Source organism: Zophobas morio, unplaced genomic scaffold, assembly GCF_036711695.1.
Source record: "Zophobas morio isolate AGI-343-1 ecotype UQ-CSIRO unplaced genomic scaffold, CSIRO_AGI_Zmor_V1 ptg000002l, whole genome shotgun sequence".
Classification (NCBI taxonomy): domain Eukaryota; kingdom Metazoa; phylum Arthropoda; class Insecta; order Coleoptera; family Tenebrionidae; genus Zophobas; species Zophobas morio.
Window position 1 is genome coordinate 274037 of NW_026972107.1, and position 18091 is coordinate 292127.

General features: G+C 34.0%; 3 protein-coding genes across 4 annotated transcripts in view; all 3 read right to left on the bottom strand.

Moving 5' to 3' along the window:
* Nucleotides 1–18091, bottom strand: part of LOC135123038 (apoptosis-stimulating of p53 protein 2) — a 223369-nt gene that overhangs the window by 172811 nt on the left and 32467 nt on the right. The gene's annotated exons all lie outside the window — the stretch shown is intronic.
* On the bottom strand, nt 8880–9510 carry LOC135122982 (cuticle protein 6-like). The gene is made up of 2 exons (XM_064047483.1): nt 9282–9510; nt 8880–9227 (listed from the first exon to the last, which is right to left on the bottom strand). The coding sequence occupies exons 1-2, from the start codon at nt 9291–9293 to the stop codon at nt 8880–8882; spliced, it is 360 nt and encodes a 119-aa protein (XP_063903553.1). The 5' UTR covers nt 9294–9510.
* LOC135123071 (flexible cuticle protein 12-like) lies at nt 15342–16057 on the bottom strand. The gene is made up of 2 exons (XM_064047581.1): nt 15838–16057; nt 15342–15783 (listed from the first exon to the last, which is right to left on the bottom strand). Exons 1-2 carry the CDS (start codon nt 15847–15849, stop codon nt 15496–15498), a joined length of 300 nt encoding a protein of 99 aa, XP_063903651.1. The 5' UTR covers nt 15850–16057; the 3' UTR covers nt 15342–15495.

An 18091-nucleotide genomic window follows, 5' to 3' on the forward strand; every position in this document is an offset into this window, starting at 1 on the left:
TTTTTTATTTTTTTTCCTAAAACAATTGATGGAAGAACTTGAATTAAACTCTAATAAAAATTTATTGTAAACTTTTATAATATTGTACGTGAAAGATCTCTGAAAGATAGATGTATAATGCTTTGGCACTGACAGTTCTTTAAGATTCCTTAATGGAAGACTTGAGTTTAACATACTTTTTCTTGTATGAAATTTACAACGCAAGTACGGCGGAGAGTTAGAGGAAAATAACTTGAAAGCAAAGATAGATAGGTGATACTGAAACAATTTGTCAATTTTCATCCAACCGAGCTCACAGATTTTCTGAGACACATGATCAAATTTCCTCAAACCAAAAATGAAACGACAACAATTATTTTGGATTTTTTGAAGACGGTATTTATCAATACTGTCAAGACATGGGTAGTATATTAGTAGGCAATAATTTAGGGGAAAGGTGCCTAAAATGATCCCCCTAAGGGAGAAATTCTTTAAAAAATACAAATTATTATTATTCATGTAAAACTGTAGCATTATTTGTAAGAACATTGATTTATCTAGGTAACAGTATAAGCCAATTGGTGATTCGATAATTATAAAAAAAGTTATTAACGTTTTTCCAGGACCTTACAAAAGGATCATTTTAGGCATCCCCATAGGTAAAATGATCCCTCGGCATGGGCATAATGATCCCTTTGAATTTTGACCATAAGGGGATAGCATCAACAAGAAAAATCAAATCATGACATAACTGATAAATATTTTATTTCAAAAATTAACCAAAAAATAAATTCTTAAAAAAAAATAAACAAAAAAAGTTTGAAAAGCACCGAAAATACGGGGTGTATAATTTCTGGAAGAGTTTGAGACAATACTTTAGTCATCAGTACGTGCTAAGATAAGACTAATTTTGCCAAATGGGATACTCTCCAAGAAAAGAGAGGGCGGGTGGGGGGGGCTACTACCTGCTAAGATAAAACTGAATTTGGCAATTGATATACCCTCTAAGAAAAGAGAGGGTGGGTGGGTGGTGCTAGTAACTGCTAGGATAAGACTGAATTTGGCAAATGATATACCCTCTAAGCAAAGAGAAGGTGGGTGGGTGGGACTAGTAACTGCTAAGATAAAACTGAATTTGGCAAATGACATACACTCTAAGAAAAAAGAGGGTGGGTGGGTGGGGTTAGTAACTGCTAAGATAAGACTGAATTTGCCAAATGATATAGCCTTTAAGAAAAGAGAGGGCGGGTAGGCGGGTCTACTAACTGCTAAGATAAAACTGAATTTGGCAAATGATATACCCTCTAAGAAAAGAGAGGGTGGGTGGGTGGGGCTAATACTTGCTAATATAAAACTGATTTTGGCAAATGAGATACCCTTTAAGAAAAGTGAGGGCGGGTGACTGGGATTAGTACCTCTTAAGACTGAGAATTTCCCAAAAATAGAACACGAAAATCCCTAAAATTCTTTTAAATTATTTAAATTTCCCAGTCTTAAGAGGTACTAGCTCCACCCACCCTCCCTCTCCTCTCTTAGAGGGTATTTCATTTGCGAAAATCAGTTTTATTTTAGCAGGTAGTAGGTGGGTGGGGCTAGTAACTGCTAAGATAAAACTGGTATTGGCAAATGGTATTCCCTCGAAGAAACTAAAGGGTGGGTGGGCGGGGTTAGAGGATATGTCATCTGCAAAAATCAGTCTTATCTTAGCAGGTAGTAGCCCCGCCCACCCACCCTCTCTTTTCTTGGAGGATATGTCATTTGCGAAAATCAGTCTTATCTTATTAGGTACTAGCCCTCTAACAAGATAAAGGGCGGATGGGCCGAGCTAGTGCTTGGCAAAATAAGGCTGATATTGGCAAATAACATACATTCTAAGAAAATAACGGGCGGGTGGGTGGGGTTAGTACTTGCTAAGATAAAACTGATATTGGCAAATGGTATTCCCTCAAAGAAAATAAAGAGTAGATGGGCGGGGTTAAAGGATATGTTATCTGCAAAAATCAGTCTTATCTTAGCAGGTACTAGCCCCGCCCACCCACCCTCTCTTTTCTTAGAGGGTATATAATTTGCAAAAATCAGTCTTATCTTAGCAGGTACTAGCCCCGCCCAATGATCCGGGATCATTTTGCCTCAAGAAAAAGGGATCATTTCGCCTTAGGTAGTATATCCGTATTCAAAAATTGTAAACTAACCTTCAATTTTTACATACGGTAAAAAGATCATAACTAACCTACGACTGAAATGTATCTAATTCTGTCAAAACAACTACCACCGCTATAAGACCTTTCAAATGGAAGTAATGGACTTTTAAAATATATCTTACCTTAGATCAGAGGTGCTTATTTTACATATTTTGGCACAAAACTGTGCAGAATACACAGAACGCCATCAAACTTTCAGAGGGTACTAATTACAGAGCGCTTAATCAAATGACAGTTATGTTTGGTAGATGGAGCCACAAATTTTCTTACAATTGATGGGGATCATTTGACCTGAGGGGATCATTTTAGGCACTTTTCCCCTATATATGACAAGATAAGAGACTCACATAATTTCTTCCTCAATTTAAAATTGAGTAAGAGGTAATTTGAATAAAGAAGTTTCAATGCTACATAAGATTTTTTAATAATGTTAGAAATATGGGTCTTAAAACGAATATCGTCATCAATCACCAATCCCAAATTTCTTACAGTATGTAAAACTGGTAGTTTTATATTATCAAATTTAACATTAATATTGTCAAAAAGAACATTTTTAAATTTTCGGGGAGCGAAGCAAATAACTTTGCATTTATTTATATTCAGTTGGAGGTTAATATCAGATGAAACATTTGCTATATTTTGTAAGTCATTGTTTATATGATTAGATGCTATATCAACTTCGTTAGGTAGGAAATGATGCTGCATTTGGGTGTCATCTGCAGAGGCTCTCTTTTTAGATACTGAAGGTATCTGCAACAATTGGGAAGTATATATAGTAATAAGAATTGGGCCTAAGACCGAGCCTTGCGGTACGCCTGATGTTATTAAGCCAATTTTAGATTTACCAGACTCGGTTACAACTTGTTGAAGTCGATTTTGTAAATATGATTTAAAAAAAGAAACAGAAATTTGATCGAACCCATAATATTTCAGTTTTGTGCAGAGGAGGTGGTGGTCCAAAGTATCAAAAGCTTTTGAATAATCCAAAAGAGTTACAATACTTGCGTGGTTTCTGTCAAGTTCAATCAGGCAATCATCGATAACAGAAGCTAGAGCTGTCGTTGTGCTATATCCCTTGCGAAAACCAGATTGATCTTCAGATAATATCTCTTCTTGTACTATAAAATTAAAGATTTGATTATAGATACATTTTTCTAAGACTTCAGATAATGTTGGAAGAATACTTATTGGTCTTAGGTCTTCTGGAGAGTTTACCTCATCGATTTTGGGAATAGGATGAATTAAAGCCACTTTCCATAATTCTGGAAAGTATCCAGTTTCCAGATAGCAATTAATAATGTGACTAATTGGCTGAACTATATTAGGACAACATAATTTAATCATGTAAGCAGAGATACCATCAATTAATTCGTCGACATTTTGCGTCCGCACGTTTTATGGGAGGCGAAGATGTCATAATAGTCGCAATAACGCGCCGGATCAGTTTCCCCGTTTCGCTAATTGTTTCTTTTAACCATTTACCATTTCTTCTTGTTAAATGAACGGGACGCCGTTAACTGTATCCGAGTTGATTGCGCTGGATGCAACCTCACGGTGCAATATTCTTTCATCGGGCAAGTGCACGCTTTGATTTCTGGCCGTTTCTGATGGAATGCGAGGGCACGTGCTGTGCTCTTTTTTGCCTCTACTTGCACGAAATCGGTATCCAATACGTTAAAGTCACGTTCGCTGATGCTATCCGGAGTTTTTTCGAAAATTGGAAGTGCGGAGGGTGGCCAGAGCTTTTTATGATTGCCGTCGATAACATCTGCAATTTCTGTTTTATTGGGGGTTTAATTAAGGGGAACGAACCGCAATGGCTGCTGCGACCGCTCGGATCGCCAACGGTCAAATTCAAAACGTATATTTGTGCAACAAAATAATTGTCGTAAAATTATAGATTAATATAGATGCGACATTGAGGCTGATTTTGCAAAACCACCCTCGACATTGGCGTCTTCAACCGCAAAGGCAAGCGCCAAATTTAAATAAAAAATTTGTTTCACTACAACTCGTCGCCTCAAAACTTGTTCGATCTATAGACCAGAGGGCGCACAGGCCAATGTCGACTCTAAGCGTTCAGAAGCGATTGGGTTGGTTCAGACTATAATTTCTGCGGGAAATAGTTGTTTGGTCGGATTTTATAACGACTAAGTGAATATTTTTGATTCATATTTAGATGATTTTACATATTTTGTTTAACTAAGAATTAACTCTTTATTTGTATTTTATACTAGCAAAACGTCTTAAACTAAGAATATTGTTGAAATCGTAATAACCCAATGGATTTTTTTCGGGAAATCGTTTTGGAAACACTGTGTTCTATTTTGTATGAATTTTTTTTAAATGTGTTTAGTGACAATTTTTGTGGTTGTTTTCGATACACTGTATGATATTAACAGTGAGAAAAAAAAATGAACAATTAAAATAATCGAAAATTCAAAATATCGAGAAATCTAATAATCGCAAAATCGAAACCTTAAAAAATAATCGAAAAAGCGAGAAATCTAAACTCAAATTTAAAATATCGGATAACTGAAAAATCGAAAAACTGGAAAATCGAAAAACGGACAAATCGAAAAATCAGAAGATCAAGAAATCGTGGAGTCGAAAAGTCGAACAATTAAGAAACCGAAATAGGCCAAAATCGAAAAATCCAAATATCGATAAATCGACAAATCAAAAAACTTAAAAATTCGAAAAATTGAAAAATTGAGAGACTGAAAGATCAAAAGAACGAGAAATCGAAAAGTGATGAAGTCGAAAAATCGAAAAATAGAGAAATCGACAAACAAGTTAAAAGTTGAAAAATTGGAAAAGCGGAAAAATCAAAAAACGAAAAAATGGAAAACTGGAAAAACTGAGAAACCGAAATAGGCCCAAATAAAAAATTGAAAAAATGATAAATCGAAAACCTGAACAATCAAATCCAGAAATTGAAAAATCGAAAAAGTAAAAAGGTAGACACATCGAAAAATCCAGAAGTCAAAAATAGAAAAGCCGAAGAATTGAAATATTGAAAAATCCTAAAACTGAAAAATCAAAAACCTGAAAAATCAAAAAATTAAAGAATTTAAGAACAGGAAAATCGAAACACTCGAAGGTCAAGAAATAGGTAAATCAAAACATCGATTGATTGAAAGATGGAAAAATTGAGAGTTTATAAAAGTCAAATTTGAAAAATTAAGCAATCGAAACATTTGAAAAATTCTAAAACTTGAAAAATTGAAATATCGAAGAACTGAAATGAAAAATCGAGAAATCGAAAAATTTTAAATTTTAAAAATTAAAAAATCTAAAATTTAAAAATTGAAAAATCGAAAAAGTAAAGAAATCGACACATCGAAAAATCCAGGAGTCAAGTCGAAAAGTCGAAGAATCGAAATATTGAAAAATACCAAAACTGAAATATCGAAAAACTGAAGAATGAAAAAAAAACCAAAAATGGGAAACTAAATCGGGAAATCAAAACATTAATTAAGATTAATTGAGAAATAGAAAAATTGAATAATAAATCAATCTGAAAAACCCCAAAACTGAAATTTCGAAAAATTGGAAAATGAAAGAAAAACTGAAGAATGAAAAAACTGAAAAAACTCAAAACAGAAATATCCAAAAACTGAGAAATTTAGAAATCAAAAAGTCGAAAAACCAAAACCTTAGAAAATTGAAAAATCAAAGACCTAAAAAATTGAAGAATTGAGGGTTTATAAAAGTCAAATTTGAAGAATCTAAATATATAAAAATCGTAAAATAGAAGAGAAAAATTGTAAAAACGTAATTGAAACATGGGAAAATTGAGAAATTGAAAAATTGAAATTCGTGAAATTAAAAAATTGAAAAATTGTAAAATCGAAAAATTGAATAATAATAAACTGAAAAATTCCAAAACTGAAATATCCAAAAACTGAAAAACTAAAAAACTGAGAAATCGAAAAATCAGAAAAGTGAAGTCGAAAAATCGAAACCTTAAAAATAAAAAAATGAAAAATCAAAATCCTGAAAAATCGAAAAATTGAAGAATTGAAAAACTGCAAAATGGAAACAGCCGAAGGGGAAGAAATGAGAAAATCAAAATATTGATTAATTGAAAAATCGTAAAATTGAAAAATCATAAAATCCAAAAATTGCATAATAAATAAACTCAAAAATCTCAAAAGTAAAATTTCGAAAAATTGAGAATTTGAAAAACAACAAGAACAAACAAGAAATCGAAAGGCCGAAAAATCGAAAAATCCAAAATTTTAAATAAATAAAAATAAATATTGAAAAATTAAATCAAAAAATCGAAAAAACTAAAATTTAAAAATCGAAATGTAAACAAATCGACAAATTGAAAAATCCTAAAACTGAAATATCGAAAAACTGAAAAATGAAAGAAAAATTGAAGAATGAAAAAACTGAAATATCCAAAAACTGAGATTCTAAAAAATAGAAAAATTGAGAAATCGAAAAATCAAAACCATAAAAAATCGAAAAATTGAAAAATGAAAAACCTGAAAAATGGGAACATTGAAGAATTGAAGAACAGGAAAACCGAAAAAGTCAAGAAATGGGAATAACAAGACATCAATTAATTGAAAAATCGAACAATTGACATTTTATAAAAGTAAAATTTTAAAAAATTGAAAAATCGAAAATAAAAAAAAACAAAAATTGAAAAACATGAAATCTAAAACCGGGAAGTCAAAAATCGAAATATTAAGAAATCGAAACATTTAAAAAATTCGAAAAACTGGAAAGAAAAATCGAAATTTTAAAATTTGAATAATTAAAATATCACAAAATTGAAAAATCGAAAAAGTAAAAAAATCGATACATTGAAAAATCCAGAAGTCAAAAATCAAAAAGTCGAAGAATCGAAATATTGAAAAATCCCAAAACTGAAGTATCGAAAAACTGAAAAATGGAAAACCTGAAAAATCCGAAAAGTTAATAACCCAAAAACTGAGAACCTAAAAAGTCGAAAAATTGAGCAATAGAAATATCCAAAAAATGAAGTCAAAAAATTGAAACCTTAAAAAAATTAAAAAATAAAAATCAAAAACCTGAAAAATCGAAAAATTAAAGAATTGAAGAACAGGAATATCGAACACTCGAAAGTCGAAAGTTTGAAAAAACGACAATTGAAAAACGAAAAATCTAAAACTGGGAAGTCGAAAAATCGATTGATTAAGAAATCAAACCATTTGAAAAATTCGAAAACTTGAAAAACTGAAATTTCGAAGAACTGAAATGAAAAATCGAGAAATCGAAAAATCTAAAATTTTAAATATTGAACAATTAAAATATCAAGAAACTGAAAAATCGAAAATATAAAAATCGAAAGATTAAGAAATCGAAACATTTGAAAAATTGAAATATCGAAGAACTGAAATGAAAAATCGGGAAATCCAAAAATTTAAAATTTGAAAATCGAAAAAGTAAAAAGTCGACACATCGAAAAATCCAGAAGTCAAAAATGGAAAAGTCGAAGAACGGAAATATTGAAAAATCCCAAAACTGAAATATCGAAAAACTGAAAAATGAAAGAAAAACTGACGAATCGAAAAACTGAAAAATCCCAAAACTGAAAAATCCAAATACTAAGAATCTAAAGAATCGAAAAATCAAAAAAGTGAAAACGAAATATCGAAACCGTTAAAAAATCGAAAAATTGAAAAATCAAAAACCTGAAAAATCGACAAATAGAGTTTATAAAAGTCAAAAATTGAAAAATCGAAATATTTAAAAATTGTAAAATTGAAGAGAAAAACTGAAAACCGAGAAATTGAAAAATTGAGAAATTGTAAAATCCAAAAATTGAAAAATAAATAGGAGTAAACTGAAAAGTCCCCAAACTAAAATTTCGAAAAACAGAATTCGAAAGTTGAAACAGCAGAAATCATGGTGGAAACCGGTTAGGATGTGGATCAGATCACGGATCATGGCTTATAAATTAAATCGTTTACGAACGCTTATTATTAGAGTCGACATTGGACTGAGTGCGCTCTGGTCTGTAGATCAAACAAGTTCTCAGACGACGAACTGTAATTCATGTGATCTGAATTAAAGTGAAGAAAACAGTAAGCAGCTTGTAATATTCTGGTAAATCTAGTGTCAATTTGTCGAAAGTAAAACGCGTCGTTAAAAATATTATGACATTTTTTCTAGTTAGAAACAAACACTGTTGCCAACATAAGTCGAGGAGTCCTCAACCCTCATTTAATTTAACTATGACGCTTCTCTATGTTCTCTGGTAAAATCATAAAGCTTGAATTCGATCAAGGGGTGTATTACTGGTTGCGTCAAATCGAGATTTTTTCCAGTCCGATTTTTCGACGTTCGCCATTGTGTGTAATAACGCCTTTCCGTGCAACCCACCTGCGTCTCCGTAATTATAACGTCCCTTCCTATCGATCATCTCCTTTGATAGCGCAACCATTCCGTCGATGGCGAAATAATTACAAGACGAAAAGGCCTTAACGAGCCAACTGATATGTCTGTGGCGATAACGGAATTCATTACCGGCGTTAACTCCATTAGTGTACACACTTCATCGACTTCCATTTTAATGTGCCATTATCGGCCTTTCGATTCCCGGATTATTCCCGGAGCACAGGTTTAAAAGTGAGATCAAACCGGAATATTTCATTGCCGCAGTGCCAAACAAAAATCCAAAATAATCAGTCAATAAATAATTTATTTCGTAAAAGTAAGTTAAGCAAAGTGCGGTAGTCCTTGCTGGAGCAGGACGAGGTGCATGGCCTTGGCTGCGGCGACGTCGTCCGTGTCCGGAATGGCGGCGGGCGCCACGGGGAGGTTGTTTCCGGTGACCCGGAAGCCATCGACTCCTGCGGTGTACTCGACGGTCTGCAGCACGCCGTTGGGGTCGACGTAGGAGTAGCTACCGCTGACGGTCCCGTCGGCGTTTCCGTGCTCCACGCGAGAGTGTCCGTCAAGGTTGAGGGCGAGTTTGTAGTTGCCGGCGGTGTCCTGGGTGACGGCGACGTGCTGGTCCCCGGTGGGTTTGGCGGCGGCGGCGGCGATTAAGATTGCGGCGACAAGCTAAGAATGATGAGTGTTTTACGAAAATTGGAAAACTATACTGAGTATACTTACGAAGAGTTTCATGTTGATGGTTTGAGCGAACTGTGACGATATGGGTGACGATGATGGTATTTATAGGGCTTTCGGTGGTAATGAGGTGGCTTTCTTCGCTCATGGGTGAATTAGTGGAATTGTGAAGGTTCGAAGGACGCGAATTTTAGAGATTTGTTATTTTTTATTAACTGTGTTTATTCTGAAAGCTTTTACCGCAAATGCAGTGTAAAATCCATGTTTGTGTTGAAACTAAAAAACAAGACAAATTGTCGTGTTTGTATTTATTTGGAGTGGTTATTTTAGTAATTCCGAATTAATTGTGATTTATAGTTGATAAATTAAAACGAAACCAAGCGTGGAATGAAACACGGGAATATCATGCGAAACAACAATTAGAACCTGCAATTCTAATTCAATTTGCTCTATCGTAAATTAAAAAAAAAAGCCCGAAATAAATTACACCGTGTGTGTTTTTTCCGACACTTTATTTATTTTATTTTTGTTGGTGTTGTGCTGCGTATTTAATCCACCGTTGGTCTAGTAATTTATGGAGTGTTTAATTATCGCTGTATGTAGGAAAATATTTGAGTTTCTGTATGGGTGGTCTTTGTTATTTTATCGCCGTTGAGGGTAAATAAAAGCTTGATTTTCGTTTTCTCGATTTAATTTTTCAATATTTTTTTCGATTTTATAATCTTAAAATTGAAAAATAGAAAAATTTAATAATTAACAATTAAAAACTTCTGAAATTCTTTCTTCAGAGCTAATAAAAACGAATAAGGGTGGGTGGGGAGGCACCATTTTACTTTGCTTTCAACGAAAAATTGAAAAACTGAAAATGAAAGAAAATGGAAAATTGAGAAAATTTAAATTCGAAGAAAACAGAAAAGCGAAAGATTATATTACCAAAAAATTCATCGAAGGTAAATAAATCCAGATTTTTCGAAAAATCATAAGATTTGATTTTGCGATCTTTTTTTAAACCCCCAACCGGTTTTCCAGAAACGCCAGTTGCAATATTCCAATTTTTAAAAAATTCATGAAATTCGGATTTGATTCCGGATATTTCGAAAATATTACCCACGCCATATTTTTGGAATCAGCACGTCAAGATCTGTAACTTTAAATATGAAAAAAATGAAAAAATTGGTCGAAGACTATTTCGACAGAATTTCTCTCGCCTCGATTTTGTACTTGAATTTTTCGATTCTTCAATTTTTCCTTTTTTTCTTCAGTTTTTCTATTTGCAATTTTTCGAGTTTCGAGTAGTTTAAAATTATCAATTTTCCAGCTTTTGATTTTTTTATATCTTGCGATTTTTCGTTTTTTACTTCCCGAGCGTAAGCAAAGGAGGTATTGTAATCGAGTCCGTCGGCCGACTCTCTACTTTTACGTTTTCTCGATCTTTCATGACCCCTAGAAGACGAAGAAATAGGTCTCCCATTTCCGTCTGTCTGTCCGTCCGTCTGTCCGTCTGTCTGCCGTCCCGGATTTTTATTAGACAGATAATCTCCGAAAGTACTGGACCGATTGTTTTGTACTTATATTAGGAATATCATGTAGATGGTAAAACGCTAACCAAAATTTGTCTAATCATCCCCACCACTAATGCGATGACGTCACTTCAACATTGTACATAGTAAATGGGTCTTAAATTGTATAAAATAACATAATCCTACGCATGTAGTTTACGACTCCGAATTGAGTTTTTACCCGAAACGTCCAGATTTTTGGAAAAAAAATCAAAATTATAAAACAACATTTTCCAATTTAATTTTGAATCTGCTAACCCGAATGTTTTGAAATGTTGCACATGTTTTAAGGCTATAAAGAGCATCATAAATCTTTAGTCAAAAAATATTTGGTTATCCCCTCCAAAAACTTGATGACGTCAGCTCAAAAGTTTGCCGAATAAATCCTATTTAAAATGTACAAAATATGATGCGTCTGTACTTGTGATATATCACTCCATTCATATTTTTTGGATTTGCATATACAGGGTGACTCAAAAAAAAAAAATGAATGCGTGAATTTATTTTATCGATTTAATCAGGAATTACAGAACCGAATGCTTTAAAATCTTGAAGGTGTTTTAAAATTATCATAAGCATGGTAAATTTTTGATCAAAATGTATTTGGTCGTCCTCCCTAAAAAGTTTATGACGTCACCACAAAATTTTGCTGAATAAATCCTATCTAAAATGTACAAAATATGGTGAGTCTCTTCTTGTGATTCATCATTCCATTCAAATTTTTTCGATTTGCATATACAGGGTGACTGAAAAAAATTAATGAATGCGTCAATTTATTTTATTGATTTAATCAGGAATTACAGAACCGAATGCTGTGAAATCTTGAAGATATTTTAAAGTTATCATAAGCATGGTAAATTTTTTATCAAAATTTATTTGCTCATCCCCCCCTAAAAAAATTGATGACGTCACCCTAAAATTTGGTAAATAAATCCTATCTAAAATGTGAAAAATATGATGAATCTGTACTTGTGATTTATCATTGCATTCATATTTTTTCGATTTGCATATACAGAGTGACTGGAAAAAATTAATGAATGCGTCAATTTATTTTATTGATTTCATCAGGAATTACAGAACCGAATGCTTTGAAATCTTGGAGATGTTTTAAAGTTATTATAAGCATGGTAAATTTTTTATCAAAATGTATTTGCTCATCCCCCCTAAAAAATTGATGACGTCACCTCAAAATTTTGCTGAATAAATCCTATCTAAAATGTACAAAATATGATGAGTCTGTCCTTGTGATTTATCATTCCATTCATATTTTTGGATTTGCATATACAGGGTGACTCAAAAAAAATAATGAATGCGTGAATTTATTTTATCGATTTAATCAGGAATTACAAAACCGAATGCTTTGAAATCTTGGAGATATTTTAAAGTTATTATAAGCATGGTAAACTTTTGTTCAAAAGGTATTTGTTCATCCCTCCTAAAAAAATTGATGACGTCACCCTTCAATTTTGGTGAATAAATCCTATCTAAAATGCAAAAAATATGATGAGTTTGTACTTGTGATTTATCATTCCATTCATATTTTTTAGATTTTCTTAAGAGGTGGCTCAAAAAAATTAATGAAGTTAATTTATTTTATTCATTAAATTAAAGGCAACACTTATTATTATTAGTATTATATTGGACCAACCCAATTTGGTAGACACAAAATTTTTTAAAGTAAAAACTCGGTTGAAACATAAAGGTAGCACGCTTATTTACATCGACTTTAACATTACATCCATCGTGAAGTAGATCTCTTTTCATCATCGCTTAGAGAAGTACGTGGTTTTGATTACAGTAAACTTTAGGATACTTTGGTTAGACTATAAAATATTCAATAATGGGGATCTCACCCTGTAGAATATTCACTTAATAATAATAATAATAATAATAATTATTACAGACGTGCATTTGTTTTATGCGCTCACTAGGTTCCGCGAATGTGGAATAGACATGTTTATAATCAACCAATTGTGAATTCCACCGTCAAAAATTAAAATAAAACCCAATGTTTTATATAATAAGCGGAAGTCGAAGCAATAAAACCGATGGTCGTTTTGTTTACAGTTTCTCTGTTTGACTCTCACGTATGCTGTTACGCTTGTCATCTTAAATTAAGAATGTTTATACACAAACGATTTTCAGTTGCCTCTCAGATTACTAGACAGCGGATTTCTGTCGGGCTACGTCACGATTATAGGTGGGGACGCGCTGGATCGCCGGGACTCAGTAGCGGGTGATAGATAATCACTGAATTTAATCGGTACTAATTCCATAAATATAATTAACGATTTATTAATCAAACGGCTAAGTAAATGAGAACGGGAATTAACAGCAGAGTGCAACGAAACAGCGTTATTCTAATCTCAAATAAACGAAGTGCAGTCCGTAACCGCAATGAATTCGCATCCCGTACGAGCCGTAGCGAGTTTGGCCTTGCCTAGCCCGACAGAAATCCGCTCTCTACATATCACACCGGCGCTGTATACGTGAGTAAATTGTTTCGTTATTTTATTGATTATAACAAATCAATATTCCAAACGACCCAATTCATTTTCCCGAAAATTTGGGAATACAATAATTTTATTCTTAGTATTGCACTACATCTATCCCAACTGATATACGTGTCCTTGCAAAAATGTTGATGACGTCATCGCAATTTTTTTTTAAATTCCCACTACAAAAATGTAATGAGAAAAAAATACAATAGGCATGCAGTCGTCAAGTTTCTGACAGCGAGGGAAGTACTGTCTAAACTCTTTAGACCAATTTTTTGGTGTTTGCTTTCTTTCCCGATTGTTGGCCTGTAGCAATTCTCTTTACCTATCATTGCGTTGGCGTCTCCTATAACCATTTAAATGTCATGCTTTGGTATTTTCACATATTCTCTTTCTAGTTCTTCGTAATATTCTGTTTTTACTTCTAGATCTTTCTCTTCAGTCGGTGCATGTATATTCAGTAGGCTTATTTTCCTGTACTTACTTCTCAATCTTATATAGCTCATTCTTTCTGAGATTGGTTTGAAGGTAATTACTGCTCCTTTCAGGCTCTTCTTCACCATGAATCCTGTTCCTAGTTCTCTGTTGTCAATTCCGCTATTAAATAATATGTAGTTGTCTATTTCAGTGATGAATTTGCCTTTTTGTTTCGTCTCTTGTATAGCTGCTACATCTATATTATACCTTTGTAATTCTTGAACTATTTGTTTGAGTTTTCCTTCGCTATATGTTCCTCGAACATTCCATGTTCCTATTCTAATTTTCGAGTTTTTCTTTCTCTTCGTAATTCCTATCGGGTCATCCATGAGCTTTGCGTACGTCGTCATTGTTTTCCGATGTGTGGTTTCTTCCTTTGTTAGTTTTTTGGATTTTCTTTGGGGTGCGACGGTGCTTTCACTAATTTGTCTAATTTAGTGTCCCGATGCCAGACTTCTCCTGCCCATATCATCTTTTTGTACCCTACTTTTGCCTCGACTCCTTTCCCTTTTTCTGCTGCTGCTATTCCTCTTATTTTCTTCTGTATCTCGCTCTCTTGTTTGGTGTAATCGTCTTCAATAAACGTTTTTGATCCTTTTAATTTGTTCTTCTGTTTCATGATTGCTCTTTTTGTGTCCCAGTTCTCTATCTTTGCTACTACTATGTCGTATTTTTCGCTAACTAATCTTGCGTCTTGTATCTTAGTTTGGATTCCTACCTTATTTTTTAGGATTCTTCAACCTCTGCTGTTATTTCGCTTCCTTGTAGTTTCCCTCCTTTGATTACGATGTTGTTTCTCCTTTCTGCTTTTTCCAGTTATTCTAAGTGTTGCTCCACTCTTTCTAATCTTTCGGTCAGTCTTTGGTTGTCTTCTCTTAGTGTTGTTACTTCTGTTTGGTATGCTCTTTGGTCTCTTTTCATTTCTGCGATTTCCTCCATTAACGTTTTGAACATATCCTTTACTTCGTCCATGTCTCCTGCTTGTACCCTCTTCTGCTTCCTCTGTATCCGGTGATGGTGAAAAGGAGGTTTCTCTTTTTCGTTTCTGGTTGTCTTGTTCTTTTATTGCTAGTTTGTGTCCTTTTTCCGGTTCAGGATTCCCGTTTAGCATTCCCTGGCCGACTTTCTTGCTTCCTGTGTATCTAGTACGTTCCTGTGTTGTTTACTTCGTGCCGCGATAAGAACTGCCACCCAGACTATCTCTTCGGAGGTTAGGTTCTTTTGATTTCACACCTTCCCGAATAATTGCTGTCCTTACACTTCTTGGTGCTTCTTACTTTTATTCCACTTCACTTCTTTGTTTTCTACTACTTCTCTTTCGCTTTTGACGCTTGATATCTCTCGATTTTCAAGTTTGGATTTCGGAGCGTGTTCTGCTTATCGTAGTCAGGACCGTACTCCACGGTACTGGGCTATAATCAAAAGAAATCTCCAGAAATCCCAAAAAGAAGCAAAAAGTGCAGAAACTATGAAAATAATGTGTAAAAAATATAAAATAACGGTTAGTAATACGACAATACAAAATTTAATGAGGCATGTAAAACGAAAAGTACGAGGTTTTGGGTATGGGATTTAATTTTAATAAAATAATGCATTATTAGTAATTGTCAAGTGTTCTTTCACGTGTTGTAATTTTTTTATATTTTTATTATAAACGTTTTGCAAATAGTGAGCGTTTTTTTGTGTCCAAATAATATCGAATTCAGTCCTTAAGTTAAGCCTTGGCTACGGCGAGTCGTCCGTGTCCGGAATGGGGGTGGGCGCCACGGAGGCGTTGTATCCGGTGACCTGGAAGCCATCGACTCCTGCGGTGTACTCGACGGTATGCAGCACGCCGTTGGGGTCGACGTAAGAGTAGCTACCGGTCCTGTCGGCGTTTCCCCACTCTACGCGAGAGTGTCGGTCAAGGTTGAGGGCGAGTTTGTAGTTGCCGGGGGTGTCCTGGGTGACGGCGACGTGCTGGTCCCCGGTGGGTTTGGCGGCGGCGGCGGCGATTAAGATTGCGGCGACAAGCTAAGAATGATGTGTGTTTTATGAAAATTGGAAAACTATACAGGGTATACTTACGAAGAGTTTCATGTTAATGGTTTGAGCGAACTATGACGATATGGGTGACGATGATGGTATTTATAGGGCTTTTGGTGGTAATGAGGTGGATTTCTTCGCTCATGGGTGAATTAGTGGAATTGTGAAGGTTCGAAGGACGCGAATTTTACTGATTTGTTATTTTTTTATTAAATTTATGAAAGCTTTTACCGCAAATGCAGTGTAAAATCCATGTTTGTGTTGAAACTAAAAAACAAGACAAATTGTCGTGTTTGTATTTATTTGGAGTGTTTTCTCTATCGTAAATTAAAAAAATTGGTCTAAAGAGTTTAGACAGTACTTCCCTCCCTGTCGGAAACGTGACGACTGCATGCCTATTATGTTTTTTTTTTCGCAGTAGATTTCAAAGAATTCGGATTTGTAGTTAATGAGTAAACCAATAAAATAAATTTACGCATTCATTTTTTTTTCTTGAGTCACCCGGCATATGCAAATTCAAAAAATATGAATGGAATGATAAATTACAAGTACAGACTCATCATATTTTGTATATTCTAGATAGGATTTGTTCGGCAAACTTTTGAACTGACGTCATCAGTTTTTTGGAGAAGATAATCAAATATATTTTGACTAAAAATTTATTATGCTCTTTATAACCTTAAAACATCTGGAAGATTTCAAAACATTCGGGTTAGCAGATTCAAAATTAAATTGCAAAATGTTGTTTTGTAATTCTGATTTTTTTTTGAAAAATCTGGACGTTTCGGGTAAAAACTCAAGTCGGAGTCGTAAACTACATGTGTAGGACTATGTTATTTTATACAATTTAAAACCCATTTACTATGTACAATTTTGAAGTGACGTCATCGCATTAGTGGTGGGGACGATTAGACAAATTTTGGTTAGCGTTTTACCATCTACATGATATTCCTAATATAACTACAAAATTTCACAACAATCGGTCCAGTACTTTCGGAGATTATCTGTCTAATAAAAATCCGGGACGGCAGACAGACGGACAGACAGACAGACGGAAATGGGAGACCTATGTCTTCGTCTTCTAGGGGTCATGAAAGATTGAGAAAACATAAAAGTAGAGAGTGGGCCGACGGACTCGATTACAATACTTCCTTTGCTTACGCTCGGGAAGTAAAACAGCCCGAAATAAATTACACCGTGTGTGTTTTTTCCAACACTTTATTTATTTTATTTTTGTTGGTGTTGTGCTGCGTATTTAATCCACCGTTGGTCTAGTAATTTATGGAGTGTTTAATTATCGCTGTATGTAGGAAAATATTTGAATTTCTTTATGGGTGGTTTTTGTTATTTTATCGCCGTTGAGGGTAAATAAAAGCTTGATTTTCGTTTACTCGATTTAATTTTTCAATATTTTTTTCGATTTTATAATTTTAAAATTGAAAAATAGAAAAATTTAATAATTAACAATTGAAAACTTCTGAAATTCTTTCTTCAGAGCTAATAAACATGAATAAGAGTGGGTGGGGGGGGAGGCACCGTTTTACTTTGTTTTAACGAAAAATTGAAAAACTGAAAATGCAAGAAAATGGAAAATTGAGAAAATTTAAATTCGAAGAAAACAGAAAAGCGAAAAATTATAATACCAAAAAAATTCATCGAAGGTAAATAAAACCGGTTTTCCAATTGAAATATCCCAATTTTTAAAAAATTCGGATTTGATTCCGAATATTTCGAAAATATTGCCCACGCTATATTTTTGGAATCAGCACGTCAAGATCTATAACTTTGAATATGAAAAAAAAAGAGAAAATTGGTCGTAGATTATTTCGGCAGAATTTCCCTCGCCTCGATTTTGTACTTGAATTTTTAAATTTTTCAATCTTCCTTTTTTACTTCCCGAGCGTAAGCAAAGGAAGTATTGTAATCGAGTCCGTCGGCCGACTCTCTACTTTTACGTTTTCTCGATCTTTCATGACCCCTAGAAGACGAAGAAATAGGTCTCCCATTTCCGTCTGTCTGTCCGTCTGTCCGTCTGTCCGTCTGTCCGTCTGTCCGTCCGTCTGTCCGTCTGTCCGTCTGTCCGTCTGTCCGTCTGTTGTCACGGATTTTTATTAGACAGATAATCTCCGAAAGTACTCGACCGATTGTTGTGAAATTTTGTACTTATATTAAGAATATCATGTAGATGGTAAAACGCTAACCAAAATTTGTCGAATCATCCCCACCACTAAAGCGATGACGTCACTTCAAAATTGTACATAGTAAATGGGTTTTCAATTGTATAAAATAACATAGT